General features: G+C 60.6%; 1 protein-coding gene across 9 annotated transcripts in view; it reads right to left on the bottom strand.

Annotated features, from left to right (window-relative positions):
- Positions 1–14,244, bottom strand: part of CCDC187 (coiled-coil domain containing 187) — a 37,831-nt gene that overhangs the window by 19,372 nt on the left and 4,215 nt on the right. For 8 of the 9 annotated variants that reach the window (XM_049114346.1, XM_049114350.1, XM_035720452.2 and 5 more), the window contains 6 exons: positions 13,327–13,422; positions 7,571–8,703; positions 7,222–7,316; positions 4,654–5,243; positions 4,189–4,276; positions 1,203–1,315 (listed from right to left, as the gene is read on the bottom strand). In XM_049114346.1, the coding sequence (XP_048970303.1) occupies positions 1,203–1,315; positions 4,189–4,276; positions 4,654–5,243; positions 7,222–7,316; positions 7,571–8,703; positions 13,327–13,422 (2,115 nt within the window). Of the gene's footprint in view, positions 1–1,202; positions 1,316–4,188; positions 4,277–4,653; positions 5,244–7,221; positions 7,317–7,570; positions 8,704–9,630; positions 9,764–13,326; positions 13,423–14,244 lie in introns of those variants that run through there. The other variant, XM_049114353.1, reaches the window with a different exon arrangement.

Here is a 14,244-nt window from a genome sequence, read left to right as displayed (position 1 = left end):
GGAGCCACTCCTGCTGCACACCCCTGTGGGGATGGTACATAGGGCTGAGGTGAGGGCTGAAGAAAGGGCTATCCCCTTGGGAGGGAAGGCCAGAGCCTGACCTCCATGCAGGATCCTGGCCAGGAGGCAGCCACCCCTGTGTGACTAGGAATCTCCCTTGACCCTCACAGCAGCCAGCCATCCCCCTGCTCAGCCAACCTTCCAGAAGGACAGTCAGGGATGCACAAGTACTGGCACCTGCGTCCAACCCTGAATCCCAGCTCACCCCTGGGTGCCCTTGGGCCCTTCACTGCCCCTCTCCGGGCCACACTTTCTGGGACTGGAAACATGGTGGAAATCTCTTCCAGGAAGCCAGTCACTTGTGGCTCAGAACCTGACGTGCTGTGTGCTCTCTCTCTAGCATCTCCTGAAGCCTGACCCCACTGAAAACCCATGCCTGGGGGCAGGGCCTGATCCTGCGTCAGTACCAGGCACAGCAGGTGCCATGGGCACAAGTTGGAAAAGCAGAGAGGGGTGCAAACAAATGAATTAGTGGGCTGCTAAAGCTGTTGGGGCTCTTCCTTGGGAGATGGGGAGAAGCAGGGTCAGCAGCGCCTCCACAGGCTAGAGAGTCCCCCAGAACAAGAGGAAGGGGAGGAGAGAGAGAGAGCCGGACCATGACATGAGCCCAGCAGGGGCCATTCCACACACATCCCCAGCCTCTCAGTCCTCTGGGCCTCCTGCCGCAGAGCCGGGACCCTCCAGCTGCCCCTCCCTGAGCAGGTGCTGGGCAGAGCATCCTCACAGCCCCCCAGGCTCCTCAGCGCACCGGGCAGGGCACCCCCTCCCACCCCCACTCTGTGGCCTTGAGCAAGTCTCCTCACCTGAAACCCAGGAACCAAACCCTTCAGAAGCAAAAGGAAAGGCAGAAGCCTGGGCCAGCGGGTGCTCAGAGGAAGCGGTGGGGAGCAGGGCTGCCAGTGGCCCCCATGGGACCGAGTCTCGGTCACAGCAGAGGTGTGGCAAGAGCGATAACAAGCAGCTGGGTCCCGAAAGCCTCCAAAAAACTTTAATACTGAAGTATGGAAGCTCTCCACATAGAAAAGGATCTCTCTACACCTGTAGGACCTCACCGGAGCATCAGGCAGTGGAGGGGGTCCCCAGGGGACCCCCCCGGCCACCCGACAAGCCAGCCCAGGGCCTGTCCGCAGGCTCGCCCTTACCACAGCCTCTCATGGTCCAGGGCATGACGGAGCCCACCCTTCTAGCCGCCGGCATCTCCTCCAGCTGCAGGGAGCCACAGGTGGGGTCCAACACGGCTGGCACCCCGAGGGAGCTAGGGACACACAAACACACGTGTGAGTGGAGTTGGCCAGGGAACATCTGCAGGGTATGAGGTGCTGGGGGTTTTGGGGGGTGGGCAGTGACCCGGGCTCCCTTGGCCTGAACGAAGAAGCTGCTCTCAGACCCACAGTGTCCAGGGTGGAAGCCAAGAACCAGAGGCCCAAGGGGGATGGCAGTGAGCCAGGAGGATGGCAGCGAGCACGTGGCACCCAAAGATGCCAACACCCGCAGTGTCCCCAGCGGCATCAGTGAGGTGGCACCATGGGGCTCTGCCCTGGGACCCGGAGGACCAGCAGCCCTCAGGAGCTGGGACCAGGACACCCTTCGCCTGGAAGCCCATGCCTGCTCTGGGTCTGTTCCCACGCCAGGCCCTTGGGGGGAGGATGGGCACTCTGGGAACGTGGGGCATCTCGTCATTCCCTCTACCACCTGCTAAGGGGCACTATTCACTGTCCACCAGGCCCAGCGTGGAACAGGGTGGACGCAGCAGCCCTAAGCCTCGCCACCACCTGCTCGTGGCCCAAAATGCTGCTCTGTCCCACTCGTGGCCTGAGCTGGCCAGGTGCCCAAGGAGGCAGGGGCCACAGCAGGCTGGCTGGGCTTGGGGACCTGCCCTTGCTCAGGCCACACTAACCCCTACCCTGAGGCTGGACGGCACATTTCACTACCAGGATTGGGAGGAAGGCATGGGTCTGGGCCTTTCCAGAGAGAGCAGTCAGCCAGGAGAGCCACAGTGCCCGGCAATGACAGCAGACACACAGCTCTGCCTCCCCAGAGTGCAGCTGCCACACATACACTCCCCTCCCCCGCCCGCTCCCAGCACACAGCGACTCAGGACCACCGGCATCACCAAGGACACACCAGCCAGCCATGGAGACTCAGACAAGTGCAGGGGGGGGACATAGCCCTCCTCCAGCAGCCCCAGCTGTTTGCTGAGCACTTGCTACCTGACCGCTTGGCCCCCGCCCCTGCCGCCTTGGCCTTGCTGGGGAGACATTGGGGAAAAGGGCAAGCTCTGGGGAGGCGATGGGTGGGCTGAACCCGGAAGACCCCAAGGTGACCACCAGGATACAGGAGGGGACACGAGGGACCAGGCCGCTGTGGGGGGCTCATCTTACTCCCTCCTACCCAACCCTGAACTCGGGATGCCAGCCCCACCTGGCGGCTCTCCTCAAAGGCTTAGTCAAGGGATGCCAGCACAGTGAGTGGTTGATAAGCCCGTGTCTCCCCAGCTGTCTAGGGCAACGGTCACAAACATGCTCCATAAAGGGACAAGCAGCAAGCACCGGGCTTTGCAGGCCACACAGTCTCTGCCTCTGTAGACATGAATCCACACCGGCAGGACGGCAGCCACGCTCGGGTAGAGGATGAGCGAGGCCATGTGCAGAACCACTTTATGCACAGAATTGGGCAGTGGCCCGAGGGGCTTGCTCACCTCGGGCCTAGACATTCTAAGGCAGTGGTTCTCACCCTATCACCCACAGGACTGGCCCTAGGACCCAGCCTCGTGTACCGGGTTCAGGGGGGCCAGGGTGAGCTGGGGACTCTGCATTTCTAATGGGTCCTCAGGGAATAGTTTGAGAATGCTGGACTAAGGAATGGGCTCTGGTGCCCAGCCCTATAGGTCTGAGTGTTGGCTTAACCCTCCCATGAGCTGTGTGATGCCGGCAATGTCACTGTGCCTTTCTGAGCCTCAGTTTTCCTGTCTGTAAAGTGGGAATGAGAACATATCTCACAGGGCGCTGATAGCACTGCCCGAGGTGCAGAGAGGCCACGGGTGTACCCTCCATCACCCTTCCTTCCAGAGATGCTGGGGTGGACAGGCCCTGGGAGGGCAGGAGCTGGCTGGGTCCCCAACCAGCACTGAACCCCACAGCCCCAGCAGGGAGCCCTGGATCTGGGAGGGCACCGGCCTGGAGCAGCAGAGGGCTGGCCACAAGCTGGACCAGAGGGCCTTGACCTTCATCCTTGGACTCAGGCAGAGGTGAGGCCGCCAGAGCAATGAGCGACAGCTGCTATTCTAGGAGGGACAGGCCAGGCAGTTTCCCTGGACATGCCGAGGGGCCCTGATCCCTGCCGGGCAAGGCTGCTGGGTCGTCCAAGGCACGACTCCGCACAGCCTGGACAGGGCCAGGGGATGGAGAGGATGCAGCGCCCAGAGTGGGGGGTGCTGTGGGCAGCGGGGCGGGGCCCTGCTGGCCGTCCAACAGTGGAGTGTGCAGATGTTGGGTGTCCTCCGGGAGCCCAGGCAATGGGTTGACCTCGGGATCCTCCCCTCCCTGACCTTTCCTCCCAGTGGACATAGGGGTGGTGGAGAACCAGAGGTCCAGCCCGATGCTGCCCCCTGCTGGCAGCTATGGGTCTGCTCCTCCACGCGGCCTGGAGGAAAGGGCCTGTGTGAGGGGGCCCCAAAGCCCTCAGGCTGTGCTGGGGGGAAACTCAGCCCATGGGACTGGGCAGGAGGACTCGTCAATCACACAGGAAAGTGTGGCCGACAGTGTCTGGCTGGGGCGGGGAGCCAACATAGAGGAGTGTGCGGAGGGGGTGCATCCCAGGGGCTGTCCCCCCATCAGCAGGGACCTTGGGTCAGGGGCCCACTGCAGCCCAGCCAGGGCAGAGTCTCAGAGCCACTGTGCAGCCTGGGCTCCCTCGCCCTGCCCTGGCCTGGCCTGGCCAGTGGCATCACCAGAGCCATCACCAGAGCCAGCAGGCCCTGATCCCGGTCTGGGGCCTTCTCATGGCCCGGTCAAAAGCGGTGCCCCCCAGCAGCCTGGCTGCACCCAGACCCCAGAGCCCAGAGCCCTCCTGTGCATGGGCTGTGGGCCACTGGCATGGCTGGGGTGTATAGTAGGCATGCAGGCTCACCTCCCGATGAAGGAGCCGAGGGCCGGGAAGGAAGCCGTGTTTCTTGCCGGCCTGTTATCCAGCTCCAAACACCCGTCCTCAATGAAACCTTTGGAGAGATGGACACCAGGGCTCATTCCCCAGGAGCTGGAAGGAGGGGAGGAGCTGCTGGCGGGTGCAGGGGTTACTGAGGGAGAAGCACCCCCAGTTCTCATGGCAGGAAGGGCCTGGAGAGCCATGTCCACTCTCTTGCCCCTCTTTAGAGGTGGCAGCCATGTAAGCTTCAGGGCCAGGCCTCACCCTCCTCCCACCAGGGCCATGGTCCTGACAAGGTCTGGCTGGGCTTGGCCAGGACTGTCACCTACATCCTCTCTAGTGGCCCAGACACCTACTGTGGTATTTTCATCGTTATTTTCCCTTTAGGGGCAGGGGGAAGTGGGGTCCCCTTGGCCACTGGTGGGGCTGGTGGTCACGCCCAGGCCCTACCTCGGGGCCTGCTGTTGTAATGGCCCCTTGGGCTCACACTCTGCCGCCGCTCCCAGTCGGGACTCCATGGCAACGTCTGGCCACCTGGGAAGCAGGTGGGCGAGACCAGTGGCCTGGCCCGCATGTCCGTCCAGTCCCAGGGGGCCCCTCTGCTCCCGTTGGGCACCAGAGCTCCAAGGCAGACTGGGTCTGCAGGCGTAGGGTCAGCGGGCACCATGCTGGGGCGTGAGGATGACAGGTCTGAGACTGGGTCCCCAACAGTGTCCGGTGCCTCTGACTTGTGCAGCTTGGCCGTCAGGATGTCAATCCGCTGTTTCAAGACATTGGCCATGGTCTCCAGTGCCTGTAGCCGGGCCTGCTTGTACCGGAAGTGCAGGGGCCCCGGCATGCCCAGGCGTTCGCTTTCCTCGGGGTCCAGGTAGATGCATACCCCGGGGCGCGGGTAGCGGGTGGTCAGGTCCTGGAGCTTCAGGGGGCCCAAGGAAGAACGGGCCGACATCAGTACGGGGGTGCCCTCCCAGCTGTCCTGGGGGCCGCCTGTCTCTAGGGTCTCAGTGCGATTCAAGGCTTTGTTCAAACACAGGCAGAAGCTGCAGGGAGACAGGGCGGAGATGGTCAGGTCCAGTGCATGTGTCCTCTGTGGCATGTTTGAAACACACGTGTGCAGGGGTGAGCCCAGTGCAGCCTCTGGGACGGAGTGTGTCCATTCTCAGGGACTGTCTCTGAACAGAGAGATGGCTATAGGGCCTCGTACAACAACAGGCCTGAGAAAGACTGAGTTCTGGGGGTAGAGTACCCAGGAGCTTAGGCGGCAAAGGAAAAGACAGATCGATCAAAGTATTTCAAAATGCACAACTGGTGTGCATCGAAGGCCCAGTCAACCGAGGGAGAAGGCAGCCTCTGGGAGGGGGAGTGTTGTCACAAACCACATATCTCATAGGGGTCGATGTCCAGACGGGTGAGGATCCCAAAATTCAATGACAAAAACATCACTTTCCATAAAAAAGGAAATCCTGGCACCTACCATGACACGGATGGATGTGGCAGACATGGGGCTGAGGGAGGTGAGGTGGGCGCAGGGGGATAGATTGTGTATGAGCGGAAGCTCCCAGGAGGCCCCGGAAGAGTCGGACCCACAGACACGGCAGGGAGGTGTGCATGTGTCATGGGGTCAGAGTCCAGTCTGGGAAGACGACCACATCCTGGGGATGGATGGAGGGGACGGCCACACGACGGTGTGAGTGCACAGACGGCCCTGAGATGGTAAATTCTATGTTATGTGTATTTCTCTACAGTTCCTTTAAAATGTGGAGGGAAGGGGGAAATATGGAAGCAAGAGGGAGGATCTATAGCCTGCCCTGTCTGGGGAGGAAGCCAGGGGCATCAGTGCAGGGCAGCCAGGAGCACCCTACTGGCCCCTCTGCGGAGGGAGGACGCTGGCTGCCATCTCAGCCCAAGCGTGGGGATTCCGGGACATGTGAGGGCCTCCAGGCCTGCACCCCCAACCCCTGGCTCATCCCCTCCCTGGGGTGTTACCAGGGAGTTTAAAAAGTTAAAGAGCAGGGCAGCCCAGGTGGCTCAGCGGTTTAGCGCCACCTTCAGCCCAGGGTGTGATCCTGGAGACCCGGAATCAAGTCCCACGTAGGGCTCCCTGCATGGAGCCTGCTTCTCCCTCTGCCTGTGTCTCTGTCTCTCTCTCTCTCTCATCGTTATTTCCCCTTTAGGGGCAGGGGGAAGTGGGTCCCCCTCTCTGTGTCTCTCACGAATAAATTTTTTTAAAAATCTTAAAAAAAAAAGTTGAACAGCAGGTGGCCTCCCAGGTGCTCTGTGGACCTGGTGTCTCCAGGAGCACCCCAGGCAGAGTGCGGACCGTCCCCTGACCCCACCCATCAAGATGATGCCCTGGCTTGATTAAAATATGTGTCATTGAACACAAACCAGAAACAAAGGAGAGATAAAACCAGGAGTGTTGGAGTGTTGGCAGAACAGAGAAACCGGGATCTTCCTCTGCTGCCGGTGGGGACTCAGCCAGTGAGGAAAACCACCTGCCAGTTCCTCGAAAAGGGAAACCGGACCAAGGTGCCGGTGGTTCCACCCCTGGGCACATAACAGGAGACACGAAACAGGTGTTCCAATGGTTTGTTCACCGCCGCCCAAACGTCCTTCCCCCGACCAGTGCGTGAACTACCCACGGGGTGTCCTACAGTGGGGTATTATGTGGCCACAGAGAAGGAAGGACGTCCTGGCACGCGCGACCTCAGGGACGAACCCAGAAAACATGCTCTAAGAGGGAAACCAAACCCCGCAGACTCCATCCGCACAGATGCCTCTGTAGAGGCTGAAAGCAGCCGCGCTGCTGGAGGCTGCAGGGAGGCCCAGGGAGAGCTGCCAACAGGTTCGGGGTCTGCTTTCAGGGTGCGGAAATGTTCCGTGACCAGAGAGGCGGTGGCCACAAACCCCTGTGGAAATGCACCCCCCATGGGACGTGGGAACCGGCACCCGTGATCACCAGCTCGGCGGGGGGGGAGGCTGCCTGGCCAGAGGAGCCCCTGTCCCCTGCCTACCCACCTGCCTGGGGCCTCCTGGTCCCCCAGCACCATGCCCGATGTCACCTTGCTCCACTCCAGGACAGGGGACCCCAGGCTCCCGGGGGCTTCTAGGCCCTAGAGCAGAGGGGACACAGTCAGAACCCTGCCTGGCCACAAGACCCTGGGCCCCCATGTCTCAGCTGCACAACTAGCCCTGACCTCTGGATGGTCTCAGGCTGGACCCCTGGCAGTCCCCTCTGTAGGGCTGGGGCTGAGGCAACGGGGTCCCTCTGCAACCCCACCAGACCCAGGGAAGCAGGCACTGGGGGGTGCTGGGGCTCGGTGGCTGAGCTGCCTGGCTCCTCGGCCTCACCACACCCAGTGCCTACCCTGGACTGTGCACAATGTGGGAAGAAGGTCACAATGCCGGGGGTCGTCTGGGAGACCACAGGGATGGCCTTGCTGAGGACGGCCTCCCTCTGTTTCCTGTAGACGTCCTGCAGCCTCTGGTTCCTCAGCTCAAGGGCCCGCACAGCCGAGGCTTTCTCCTTCATGGCCTGCTGCTGCCGGGCCAGCGACTTTTGGTGCATGAACTCCCGCAGCGCCTCAGAGCTGTAGGGGTGGTCCAGGACCCCCTGGGGCTTCTGGCAGGGTGGCGGCACCCGTACCTCTTTCTCCTTCCTCGGCCAGCCCCGCTTGACTCCCGAGGGAGGCAGGAGGGGTCCTCTGCCCTTGCCTGAGGTGCCAGCGCTCTGCGTGAAGGAGGCACTCCAGGCCCGCTGGGCAAGAGGGCTCAGTGGTCTCCGGGTGGGGGTATCCCAGTCTTCATAAGCAGTCCAAGTCCTCTGGTGCCTGGAGGTCTGCCCAGCGGAGGCACTCCAGGGCCGCTGAGGGAAGGAGGTCAGCCTTTCAGAGGGGCTCCCAGACCTCAGGAAGGAGGGGTTCCATCCTTGGGCCTCCCCGGTCCTCTGGAGCCTGGAGGCCTGCCCAGCGGAGGCACTCCAGGGCCGCCGGGGGAAGGAGGTCAGCCTTTCAGGGGGGCTCCCAGGCCTCTGAAAGGAGAGGTTCCATCCTTGGGCAGTTCCAGTCTTCTGGGGATAGGACTCCCACCCAGCCAGGGTGTTCCGGTGATGCCCACTGGGGAAGCTGCCAGCCCTCTCTAAGGAGGAGTGCTTCCCCTCCATCCCAGCTTGAGGACTCTTGGAAAAGGGGCCCCGCACATCCGAGATGCTCCAGGGACCCTGCTGCTTCCTCCCTGCCAGGTTCTGCAGCCACAGCTTTGACCTCCCCAGCTCTGGCCCTGCCCTGGGGTGGCGGCTCTGGGCCAGCTCCAGCCCAGTCTGGATTTGCTGGCGGAGGTCTCTAAGGACAGCCAGGGCGTTTTGGATGGTCACAGGCTGATCATAAGAAGCCAGGCTGGGTGCGTTGGCAGACACCTGCAGGTCACCGCGGAGAAAGGCTGGACTAGGCATCCGGGGGCAGACAGGAGAGCTCTTGGCAGCCCCCACTTTCCTGTTGTCCCCTGCAAAGACAGGCGGTCACGAGGGTCAGGAGCTGCAGGGCCCCAGAAGGAAAAGAGCCAGCTCCCCGCCTGCCCACAGAGGCACCCTTGGCCCTGTGCTGAGGGAGATCCCCTCTTGGCCCTTACATGCATCATGGATTTACAGGAGGTCAGGTGCCACATATGGGTGACTCGAGGCTGTGCCTGGGCCCCTGGCACAGAGCCACACACTTTGGACATGGTGAAAACAGCAAGAATGGGGTTGACATGTGTCTGCTAGAGGGGCCCCTGCCGCTCCCATCCTGCACTCCCTGTGTTGGCAAAGCCTAGAGGGCCGTGCCCTGCCTCCCAGGAGCCTAAAACTCCTTGAAAACTCCTAAAACTCCTAATCTCTCAGGAAAGAAATCCTTCTCTTAGGCTTTTAAATATAATGATTTCTGTAAGTCCCATCTGACAGCAGATGTAGAAGGCGTTCAACAGGCCGCTGGGGAGAGGCCGCTCCTGTACCCAACGCCACCTCCTTCTCTCTCGCCACCCACCGCCAGATGCCCCAGGAGAGCAGGGAAAAGCCCAGGCAGAGGCACCAGCTACCTAGTTCTGCGGTGGGGGCCTGGTCTCTTGAGGGCTTGCTCTGGAGCCTGGGGAGGGCAAGAGGAGGCCCAAGCAGAGCCCTCACCAGAGCTGGTCCTTTCCTCCAGGTGTGAACACCAACCAACTCAGAATCTTAAACAAAGAAAACGCACACACACAGCTGAGCGGCTGGGCCTTCCGGGTGAGGAGGCTGTGGGTGCCAGGCAGCCCCCAAGCCTGATGCACATGCTCTAGAGGAGCTGGGGTGAGCCTTCGCTACCTGCCAGCAAGAGACAGGGCTGAGTCCCAGGATGACTCCGTGAGGTGACCTGACCTCTCAGACCCTTGGAAGCTGGGGTAATAAAGCCTGGGCCTTGCCTTGGGGCGAGAGGGAGGCCAACTCCACAGCTAACCGCCGCACCCAGCCGAGCCAGAGGAAAGTATTTGCTCTTGTGCGCTGGTGAGGCTCCATGGCAAAGGGGTTGCGGCACCTACGGGGGTGTGCGGGCCGGCACGACCAGGGGTCCCAGAGAGCACAACGCAAACCTGCTGCCTCCCAACCAGGAGTGAGATTTTGTTCACAGATGTTGTCACGTAGGAAATATCATTATCAAAGCTCTACTTCATAATCCCAGGTTACGCTCGCCCAATGCCGACATCAGCCCTGCCATTATTACAACCTGGGGCGCTGGCAAAGGCCCGAGGCAGTCGCCAGCCTCTTGCTCACACGCACACACACGGATACACAGACATGCACATACACATACACACACACGCACACACATACACACATGCACACTCACATGTACACAGACATGCACACATGCACATGCATGCACACATGCACGCACACTGACATGCACACACACAGACATGTGCACACAGACACACACGCACACACGCATACAGACACGTGCACACACAGACATGCACACAGACACATGCACACATGCATACATGCACACACATACATGCATGTACACAGAGACATGCACACACATATACACAGACATACACATAGACATGCACACACATACAGACGTGCACACACACGAACACACATGCGTACATACAGACACACAAGTCCACACACGTATGCATACGCACATGCATATACACACATACACATAGACACAAATACACAGACACACACGCATACAGTCACATGCATGCACATGCATCTGCACACACACACACACCCATCTGTACACGCACATGGCATCTCTCCTCGGGGCCAGCCCTGGGCAGGAAACCAGATCTCCTGGGCCAAGACCTGTCCTGCGTCTCATAAAGGAGGCGTTCTTGCTAAGCAAGGGTACAGCAGAGACCCTGCAGAGCTGATCCCCGGGGGTCAGGCAGCCAGTAGGGTCAGGGTCCTCTCTAGCACACGGGAGGAGACCCGTCCCCAGCCCCAGACCTGGAGATAATCACAGGCCTGGAGCTGTAGCCCCAGGAAAGGGAAGGGGCCACAAAAAGCCACACACTTCGTAGCCCACTCCTGTAGGAAGGACCTCAGTCAGTCCCCAAGCTGAGGCCTCTGTGGGACACGACCAAAGCTACATCACCCTGCAATCTTGCCCTCAGTACAGCCACACCCCTCCAGGACCTGTCCCCAAGACCACCCCTCCACAAGCTGCACCTCTCTGGGGGGGCCCTTGAGGCCACGTCCTCCCACGCCAGGCCCTGGGACACCTGAGGTCAAGAGCATGGTCCCAGGAGTTGTAGACCCAGTCTGGCTCTGCCTGTTTCGAGAGACAGGCCTCGAGGCCAGTGACTCTATGGAGAGTCCCCATCTGTGAGCACTGCCCCACAGGACCACCAGCATGATAAGTGGTCACTCTTGCTGCAGAAGTTGGGCTGGGAGGGGTCAGGCTGCTGCTGGCTCCAGGCAGAGTCACAGGCCAGGGCTGAGGCTGGCACTGCCCAGGGGCCATATCTGGAACTTGAATGGCATGGGGATGGGGGGCTGGGGGCTGGCTCCTCCACAACTGAACTGCACAAAACTGGCAGCGCCACTTCCTCCCAGGGGCACCACGCAGGGACCCCCACCCTGGGCAAGGGGGCTCCCCGCAGGCCTGGCCCCTCCCCATTGGCCCCTCCATCACTAGCCACTCATTCCCTGTTAGCTTGCCAGAGGGGTCTCGGTCAATAAATGGGTCCTGATGGGCACATTTTTCCTTCCGCTGAACAGTTTAATGGCAATTAATTTTTTTACGAGAGGATTTTTAATCTGTGGAAATGGATGAAGTCCCCAAGTGCCCTGTCAGAGTTCCAGGGCCAACCTAATCTATAATAAAAAATGCAAAGTGAGGTGGTATAATCTGAAATTAAATATTGGGCTTCATTTTCCTTGGGCCCGGATGGATGAATATTTTATAACTATTGCGATTTAATTTTTTGTTAACTACGGCAGATTCCTAATTCATCCAATTCCCAAGTCTTGTGGCTCTGACCTCTGACCCCAAGCTCATCTCTCCTTAGCCCAGCTGTGACTTGGTCACTGACAGAAACTAATGGTCAAGTCCGTCAGGGTGACACAGTGCTTACGATGATGGATGCAGCCCATGGCACGCCCTCTGACCCAGTGTCAGGCAGAAAGCAGGTCATTTGTCAAGAGGGCCGTTAAAATAAAGCAAACCAAAAAGCCGAAGGGTGGGAGGAGACAATGAGGCAGAAAACTGTTATACCCAGGAGGGCTTTTCCATGGGCTTCTGGAACGTTCTCCATGGCTCCCAGCACCCCTCACTCAGGCTCAGGCGGAGGTTTTCCCGCCTCTCCTGTGGCCTCTTACCTTACTGAATAGAGGTGGCGGCCTGGCAGCCCATGGCTGCCCACCTCCCTTGAGGGCCCCTAAAGCCAGCGTGGAGAAGGAAGACGTTCATTCATCCCGCTGGAGCCGGTGCTGCCCCCAGCTGAGGTGGCAGGTCTGATGGTGCAGAGCAGAAAGAGGGGCGCTGGGCATGGGCAGGGCACATATCCCTCGGCCCCCTCGGCCTGGAGCTGGCCTCTGTGGGCCTCAGTGTCCCCATTTACACAATGGGAGTAAGCCCAGCTGCCCCGGGGGACAGCTGCGCAGAACGCTGAGTCCAGGGGGTGTGGGGCACACACAGAGCCAGCACCGAGTGCAGCCACTCTGCACTGACCACCCAGAACAGTCAAGCCCCAGAGGGATACTGCCTCCCTCCCGGCCACACCAAACTGGGGCCCTCCTGGGGGCTGCTGGATCCTGTGCGAGGGCAGGGCTGCAAAGCTATCCAGACTGGATGGCTGAGGATCTGCGGGGGAAGCCGACGCCCCGACGCCCTGCCCAGGCCCCACAGGAGAGACACCCGAAGTAGAAATTCATCTGTGGCCTCAGGCCCACCACCATCTCCATGTATTCGTCTGACTCTCCCAGTACATGGTCGGCCCACAGGCACTGCTGCGTGACGGCTCCAAGTCCCCGGAGGGCTGGGAGACAGTGGACACGTCGCAAGGTCTCTCCTGCCACGGGGGGCTCAGGTGGAAGCAGGTGTCCCACACTCACTGCCTGGAGTCTAATCCCAAAGCAGGCAGGGAAGGAAGCTTCTCCCTCTACCAGATCCCACCCACCCTGCGGAGCGTGGAGCAAACGTGTCCACCAGCCACCTCGCAGCTGCCCATCATCACCCACACCTGTTCAAACATGCGTGCGGACTATAAATGTGTGTGGAAGCATGGCGAGTGGCTCTGTGCGCTCAGAGACTCAGTCTAGGGGTGTGGGGAAGACAGCCCACAACACAGGGCTCTGTGGACGTTCACTTCATCACAGGGGGCGGCCCCTGCACAAGCAGGGACACCCCACAGCACCCCAGGGACAACCAGGGTCTATGGTCACCCGAGATGCGGACACCAACACCGCCCCTCCTCTGTGCATGGCCGAGTCCCCACTCAGACCCAGCCTCTGCCGACCCCAGAGGCCTGTGCCCACAGCACACAGGCCTCTGCTGGCAGCCAGCTGTCCCCAGCACCGAAAGCCATGTGCCCACCTGGTGAGCCGGGGTCACAGACTCTCACTCCCAAGCCATGTTGTGACCCCAAGTGGGCTGACCTTACCTTTGTCTTTGGCAGCTCTTCTGGGGGTGGGTGCTATGAGGGCCTTCTCCCTTTTACAAGGACTACTTTTCATCCTTTTGGCTTTCTCGAGTGGAACTTCAGGGAGAGGAGAGAAAGAGGGACGGTGAGCAGGGACATATGCAAGGATGGCCGTGCTCATATTCCCGGGCTCCCATGGGGCACCATGCCGGTCCCGCCGGCTCCCTGGGCCTGGGCAAGAGTTGGCTGCTGCGTGCAGGACCAGAGGGGTGCACCTGACTGCCTGCCCCCCCTTGGTGGTCTGCCTGCAGCCACCCTTGGAGAGCCCCCTGCCCCAGCAGGCCTAGGGTGCTGCACCCTGGCCTGCAGCCCTCATGTTTGTTGAGTTAATCAAGGCCTGAAGGGGCTGTCAGGGACAGGTGGCTGGACAGGGGCTCCATGGGTTGCTGGGTGAGAGCTAGGGCCACGGGGGCTTTGCGTGGTAGGGTCTACCCTGGCTGGACAGGTGGGGACATGGAGATAAGCGGTGGAGATTATCCAAGTCCCATGGCAAGCACAGTGGCCGCTAGGAGTGGACCAGCTTCTTCAGGGCCAGTGTGGCCACCTCTCCCTATGCCGTTTGGCTTCAGTGTGTCATCCACGGCTGGGGTTGGGTTGTGTCCTCCGGGGAGCGCCAAGGAGCCAGTCAGCCAGTGACATGTGCACAGGGCAGGGGTGCTTGGGAAAAAGCTGGCCCCAAAGGACTGTGCAGGTTCTGTCCTCAACACCCAGAACCTGCTGGCAGGAAGCACGTCTGGCACCCAAGCCCACAGAAATGCTAGTTCTGTAAGATCTACTCACACGAGGCCCTAGAGGAGTCAGACCCACAGACCTAGGGGGCGGGGGAGGGGACAGGTCCCTATGTCACAGGGGCTCGGTGTGGAAAGATGACTATGCTCT

Source organism: Canis lupus, chromosome 9 (assembly GCF_003254725.2).
Source record: "Canis lupus dingo isolate Sandy chromosome 9, ASM325472v2, whole genome shotgun sequence".
Lineage (NCBI taxonomy): Eukaryota > Metazoa > Chordata > Mammalia > Carnivora > Canidae > Canis > Canis lupus.
This window is presented reverse-complemented; position numbering and strand designations above follow the sequence as displayed.